The sequence below is a fragment of the Coptis chinensis genome, chromosome 8 (assembly GCF_015680905.1).
Source record: "Coptis chinensis isolate HL-2020 chromosome 8, ASM1568090v1, whole genome shotgun sequence".
Classification (NCBI taxonomy): domain Eukaryota; kingdom Viridiplantae; phylum Streptophyta; class Magnoliopsida; order Ranunculales; family Ranunculaceae; genus Coptis; species Coptis chinensis.
In genome coordinates this window covers 64,592,178-64,599,626 of record NC_141463.1, presented here as the reverse complement: position 1 = coordinate 64,599,626, position 7,449 = coordinate 64,592,178, and the positions used below count along the sequence as shown (strand labels likewise).

At 33.7% G+C, this 7,449-nt stretch overlaps 1 protein-coding gene across 1 annotated transcript; it reads left to right on the top strand.

Annotated features, from left to right (window-relative positions):
- The first annotated feature begins 1,319 nt into the window (after nt 1-1,319).
- LOC147482429 (putative pectate lyase 5) lies at nt 1,320-6,214 on the top strand. The gene is made up of 4 exons (XM_086580190.1): nt 1,320-1,594; nt 1,719-2,586; nt 3,246-3,454; nt 5,797-6,214. The coding sequence occupies exons 1-4, from the start codon at nt 1,458-1,460 to the stop codon at nt 6,017-6,019; spliced, it is 1,437 nt and encodes a 478-aa protein (XP_086436316.1). The 5' UTR covers nt 1,320-1,457; the 3' UTR covers nt 6,020-6,214.
- Nucleotides 6,215-7,449: the final 1,235 nt, after the last annotated feature.

The window sequence follows — 7,449 nt, the reverse complement described above, 5'->3', positions numbered from 1 at the left end:
ACATACATTAGTATCATACATAGATTTAGGTTTTTCTTTTTTTTTTTAACCTTGTCAACTTGTCAACCTACACATTATAAGTTAATCTATAAAAACATTTCCAATGCAAACAACAATTTGTTATCTCCACATAGACACTATATAAGACTATTTTTCCTCATAGCTACTTTGTTAGTGAAAAACTACTAAGTGTTACGTAATGCTAATGCGAATGCGATTTTAAAATTCGGACGAGATGTTTCATTTCGTTTGACTGTATTTGAGATTAAGACGGAATGAAACATCCTGTCTAAATATAAAAAATGAAAAAATATAAAAAAAACGTGTGGAACTGAATGAAAACATCTCGTTCATAAAAAAAAATATGCGGGACGAAATGAAACATCTTGTCCGAAAAAAAAAAACACGCGAGACGGAATAAAAAGTTTCGTCCGAAATTCACAACTCAGTAACTATCTCGGTAGCAAGTACTACTTTCATTGTTACCTAGTGAAAAAATACATCCATAGTCACCCTTGCTTGCATTGGGCCATTATTTTTGGTTCTTAAGAATAACAAGTCACTATTTCTCCTCAAACTCACCTGTATCGGAAATGCTCTAAGAATATAAATGCCTGATATTTCGTTGATAAATGTCTCTCTTGCTTAACATTTAACAGTGACGAACTATCCCTAAAGAGGACATGATTATACTTTTGGTTATTTAATCACAAAACCCAAAAGGATCGATTAAATGTTCAACATAGCTTAACAAAAACTATTTGGCTTATGAATAGTGTATATACGTGAATATAAATATAGTGGTTTGGTTGGTTTGTAAAATTGTGTACGATTTTGCACTGGGCTAGGTGTAGTACTGGTCCAACTCTTTAAAATGGTTTGCATATTAAGAACATGTCCCATGATTTTTAGATACTTTGGAAGCTGAAATAATGAAGATCCAAAACCTGCTTCTCAGTTCACATTTATAAGTTATAACAGACTAAACATAGACTTGCTTGTGTATATTTGACAGCTGAAGATACACAATAATTCATTCACAGAAAATAAAACAGAAATACTTATTAAAGCATCCAAGTTTATATTTTAGACCATAAATATTGTATCTTGATGACATGGCAGCTAACCTTTCTTTGTCACAATGTTCAAGCTTTTGGAATAATTGATAATCAAGGCAGGAATATAAGCAAGTTTGTCGGAGTGTGAAAACGGCGGAGAGTGAGTGAAAGATGGAAAGAAACATAGGGAGGGAGAAGCTATTCTTTCTCTCTTCCTATGTATCTTTACTTGTCACATCTAAAATAATCATAAACCTTAAACCCTATACCCATTAATTACTATATATATATATATATATATATATATAAACACATCCCATTATCTCAAATTACATCTTTTCAAGCATTTTTCACTTTCATATAGTGACAACATCTACACTCTCTGACAACCAATCAAAGATGCTTCATAACATCCACATTTTCTTGATTTTGCTCTTTTTAAGCTTCTTTACAGCTAAAACTACAGCTACCAACTTCAACTTCACTCTTTCCCATCAATATACAGACCCTGAAACTGTTGTTCAAGAACTACAAAGGTAAGAAATACCATTTCTAAGCTTTTTACTCTGTTTGTAAATTGTAATGGTGTTTGATACAGAGTACTCTGTTTTTTAAAGCCTTTTCTATTGAGGGTGTTTTAAATTTCGATTTATATTGCAGGAGAGTAAATGAATCAGTACTAAAGAGACAAATGTCGGGTGTTTATGAAATGGATCAACAACCATGTCAAACGGGTAACCCGATTGATGATTGTTGGAGATGTGACTCGAATTGGCAAGCAAACCGTCAAAGTTTAGCAGATTGTGGAATCGGGTTCGGGCATGACGCACTTGGTGGAAAAGGAGGTGAGATGTATGTAGTAACTGATTCATCAGACAATGACCCTGAAAAGCCGGCACCGGGTACGCTCCGTTTTGCTACTGTTCAAACCCGGCCCGTTTGGATCACCTTCTCATCAAACATGATCATCAAGCTCAAACAAGAGTTGATCATCACTAGTTTCAAAACAATTGATGGTCGTGGTGCTGATGTTCATATAACTGGTGCTGGTTGTATTTCAATATTGAATGTGAACAATGTTATAGTACATGACATACACATTCATCATTGTACACCATCAAAAGGATCAAGAAAATCAGACGGTGATGGGATTACGGTCTTGGGGTCCAAAAATATTTGGGTGGACCATTGCTCTTTATCATATTGCACTGATGGTCTGATTGATGTTACTGAAGGGTCTACAGGGGTTACTATATCAAATAATTTTTTTTCACACCATGATAAAGTGATGTTATTAGGACATAGTGACAAGTACGATGGAGATAGGGGAATGCAAGTAACTGTTGCATTCAATCATTTTGGTGAGAATTTGGTGGAGAGAATGCCAAGGTGTAGATGGGGATATTTTCATGTAGTTAATAATGATTATACACAATGGGGAGAATATGCAGTTGGTGGTAGTGCAAGCCCTACTATTAATAGCCAAGGGAACCGCTTCATTGCACCTTCAAATCCAAATGCTAAAGAGGTAATTTTCTTCCCAAAATTTTGACCTCTTTGGAGCTGGATACAAGTTTTTCTTGTCTTTCTTTGATCAATTATAGCATAATGATGATAGGAGTATAGGACAACTTAACTATCAAAATAAATTGTATGTAAAATCCATAGTTCGGGATTTCGGAATTCTTGCAATTTCGATAAATCTAAAAACCGAAATTCAGTAAATTTCGACCTTATTATATTCGGAATTTCAAATTTTTTTAGAATTTCAATAATTTCAACACTATATTCGGAATTTCGATTTTTTAGAAAACCAAAATTCCGAGCGAAATTCCGGAGTTTCGTTCGGAATCACGAACTATGGTCAAATCACATTCTGCGCTTTGGGTGGTAGTGCTGCAACTCAATATATGATTTTCTTGCTCCCATTTCAGTGAAAAAAGATTTAGCACGTGAAATGCGAAAAAAATCAAATAACTTCTAATTAATTTGCAAGAAGAAAATAACAAAAAGAAAGTTGTGCGATAGGAAATGCTGAGATAACTCATTGCTAGATTAATTCTCAATGAAAGATCGATTACGGGGTCCTACTGATGTTACGTGGAATAGGACTAAAAATTCTGTAAGTGAAATTTTGAGACAAGGGTGAAACAACTGATCTTATAAGCATCTGATGTATATATACAGGTAACTGCACGTATGGACACAGACAAGAGTGAATGGAGCAAGTGGAATTGGAGAACAGATGGAGATATTATGGTGAATGGGGCTTTCTTTGTGCCCTCTGGTGATGGGCTTGGGGTTAAGTATGCATTGGCATCTAGCTTGGATCCCAGATCAGCCGGACTAATCGACCAGCTTACCATGAATGCAGGCGTGTTTGGCGACAATAATAGGTATGCTCTCTTTTTACCTTTTTCTTTCAAGAACTTTTTATTTTAATGGTCTGATTCTTCCCTCTTAAAAAGCATCCCTAATTCTTCCCTCTTTTCCTCCCTAAATGAGAAAGTAGAATATGATAATCTTCTATATTTTTGTAAAACGGTTTTTAAGATTTTTGTCCTTACTATTTAGTACTTCATAAAATTGGTTAATGCACCTCGAAACAAATATTCATTTTTTACTACTGGTTCAATTCTTTCGGTTTAAAACTGGTTTATGGTTTATGCAGCCTCCAAACAAATATTTATTTTTCCTAATGGGTCAATTCTTTTTGTTCTAAAAAAACCAACGAGATTTCAATCAGTAAGGAGTGCACGCAAACGTTGTTTTTCTTATGGTTAAGTCATTGTCTCGTTTAAATTAGTGCTCCACAGTCCACGTATTTCTATGCATTTATTTTCTCTTTAACAAATTCACGAGGTATCACCGTATCACCAACTGCTCTTATTTGTTATTGATTAGAAATTGCCAGTGTTTTTGACACGAAAAACGTTCAGGAACATGTTCGGAAGTTTCCGTTCTCTAATATTGGTTGTATATACAGTAATCTCAAAACAAAATAAATAAGAGATAGTATACAGTAATCTCAAAACATAAACCAAATATATTGTGCGCCTATTCAGTTGTTGTAATGTTTTTAGTGGCTATGCCATTAGCAAGTTCTCCTAAGAGACATAAGAAATCAAGTAGCAGAAATTTTACTGTTTCTAGTTTCTTCATCAATGCTTCAATTCTAGATTTTGTCAAATTTTTTCACTCATCAATTTTATTCATCAAAATTTTAATTTATACATAAACTTCGTAAATTGATAGTCTACCATCAACATCCCTTTCTTTTGGTAATACTTATTTATGAGTTTCTTAAATGTTATATAATTATTATAGGTGTATTTTTGTAAGTAAGTAATTTAAAAAAAGGGAATGGTTATATGAACTCCATCTTATAGTGACTCCAAAATTATTCAGCTCCGAAAAGTGGACTTATAAAATGAATTGAGAGCTAATTTATTGTGAAGTGACACATCACACGATAAAGTACACCCCTACAAAAAATCAGTTCAATTCAATATGTTTAACCTTGTCAAAAGTTGTTATGAAATTAAAAAAATATTGGTCGTTGAATAATTTCATAACATTCTAATTGATTTTTGACGAGGTTGTATATCTTCAAATGAACCAATTTGTTATGAGGATGATCTTTATTATGTGGAGAACATCACTACAAAAAACCAGCTTTTAATTCATTGTATTTAGCGGTAGAGTAATTTTGGGGTGATCTTGGACATACCCATAAAAACACTCCCGTACCCCAACTTTGAAATAAATAAATAAAATTGTTTAAGACACATTTAGATTTATAAATTACCCTTTCTTTTATTAAGTATATAAAGACAAAACAAAACAAGTGTTTATCCTTCCAGCAAACACACACTTATTTTCCTTTTTTTTTTTCTCCTTTACGAAAGGATTTAGAAAGAGATAAAATTGTAGAATTTAGTCTTCCTCCTCCTCTCACTCATCAGCCATTAATTTATTTTTTTTCATTCATTAGCTCCTTTTTTTTTTTCTCATTTTCAATTCCGCTTGAGAAATTTTCAATTTGATATATTTTTACTAAACTCCTTTAACCCTTCTACAATGAAGAAGAAGAAGTAAAAAAAAAAAAAAAAAAAAATCAAATTTGAAGCAACTTCTAGAAGAGGAAAAAAACAATTTGTTTTTTGGGCATTCTTTTACCTTTATTAGAAGTTCTCTTATTGTGTAGTGTGCTTTAGTAACACAAAGATTCTTCGAGAGTATTATTTTCAATTTTTTTTATTTGTTGTTTCCTTTTAGAATGAGTCTCTCGGTCTTTTTGTTTTTTCTCTTTCTTTACCCCTATTGGAAATATCTCAAATTAATTTGGAAGATATTATTGGATTGAAGTGGTTATTGGGGTATGACAAAAACTGAGTTAGTTATGGGGTACGGGAGTATTTTTATGGGTATGTCCAAGATCACCCTAATTTTGGAATCACGAATTCATATAACCGTCTCTTTTTAAAAATTAGAGAATTTACCCTTATTACTCAACACGAATCCCAAAGCAGAAAATTCAATCTCAACCACCAAGTAACTACTAGGAGTTTTAATCTTGACCACCACTTATCATTCTAAATCCTTAGTAAATATCAGTTTTCTCTATTATATTAGATTGATATTGATACTTTTAATTAGATCATATGGCTGTCAACTTCAAACAAAAAAGTAAATATGACTGAAATTGCTAATACTTCGTAAAATTTGTTGGAGACAGAGATCACAATGTCAATCCATCTCCATATGGAGGTGGGAGTAGCACGGGAATAGGGCCTGGTGAAGGTGGCGGCGTAGTAGGTGATCCAAACTACTATGGAATGATCTATGGGAGTCAAGCTTCAACCACACCTTCTCTTTTCAAGTCTCTTGTAATTATAAGTTGTATGTGGATATTTTACATCAGATGGACCCAAATTACTTGGTTACTATCATTTTCATAATCACTTAGCTACTAATCATGTCATATACAACCAACAAATTTTGGAATGACAATATGACATCAAAGCTTTTATTTGATTTGCTTCCATTTTGTTATAATTCACTGGTTGATTGGTGCTCTATGGAACATTGTCAATTGAAATTTCACATTTCGAATATTAGAAAAATTAATGAAACAGATAATGATTCACCAAAAAGTTATTGTCAAAATCGCAGCCATTATTTCCTTGTCCAGAATTGTTTCTAGTTGTGTCTCACAAACGATGTAGTTGGTTTCAGACTTTCAATCATATTTATTCCAAATAGCCGGTTCAACTCATATATGTGTATTTTTTAATTCCTAGGGCAAGTTCACCCATTTGTCATGGGCCTAAACTTGACACTCGTTAGATACATACCGTTACCGTGGTGGGACTAAGATTACTCCCAAGTTCACCGAAGTCAGCCTCCCCAATATCTTAATAAGAATATCCCCAAACTTAAACTTCATAGGAACGAACTTAGAATGAACAACCAAGAGAATATAGAGAACCATAAAGAACGCAAAGAGTATGCATGTAAATTCACATGCTTGTATTATTCACTCAAACATGATTTACAAATGAGAATTCACTGTTATTTATAGGTAGAAGGAATGTTCTAGATTACAACACATGTCCACACATGTCCTTCATCCAATGGTTACTATAAAATATCTACACTTTTTAGAAACATTCTAGATATCTCTTGCATTTTAGGTATCTCCTAGAAATGATTATGTTGGATTGTTCTCCAACAAATCGAGGCCCTATTCCATTTAGGTTTGAATTAATGTGGTTCGAGAACCAAAATCTTATCCGCCTTATGGAGGAATGGTGGAATGCTTTTTTCTTTCCAGGGATTGCCAAGTTACATATGGTGGTGCAAGGTTACAGAGCTGTAACACAAGTTGAAAGTGTGGAATAAGGACTGCTTCGGTAGGGTGGACTAGATTAGCAAGATCAAAACAGAGGAGATTGATGACTTGGATTGTAGAGAAGAGTTTTCTTCCTTGTTGCTTGACGAAGAAGTTCACAGAGCCAGTTTGAAGTGAGAATTACAGGAGCATATGAAAAGTGAAGAAATATCATGGCGCCAAAAATCTCGCACTAAATATTTCAAAAAAGGGGAGAATAATACCGCTTTCTTTCATAAAACTGCGAATGCTAGGAACAAATCTAATAGCGTTAGCACATTGCTTGTTGATTGTGTGGAGGTGAGAGACAAAAAATGCATCAGGGAGCATATTGTTAATTACTATGAAGATCTTTATTCAGAGGACCCTCTAATGGGACCTGAAATGGATGGGGTGGAATTTAATAGTATCACAGATGACCAGGCCATGGCTTTGGATGCAGACTTTATTGAAGATGAAGTAGTCTCAGTAATCAATGAGTTGGGAGGAGACAAAGCT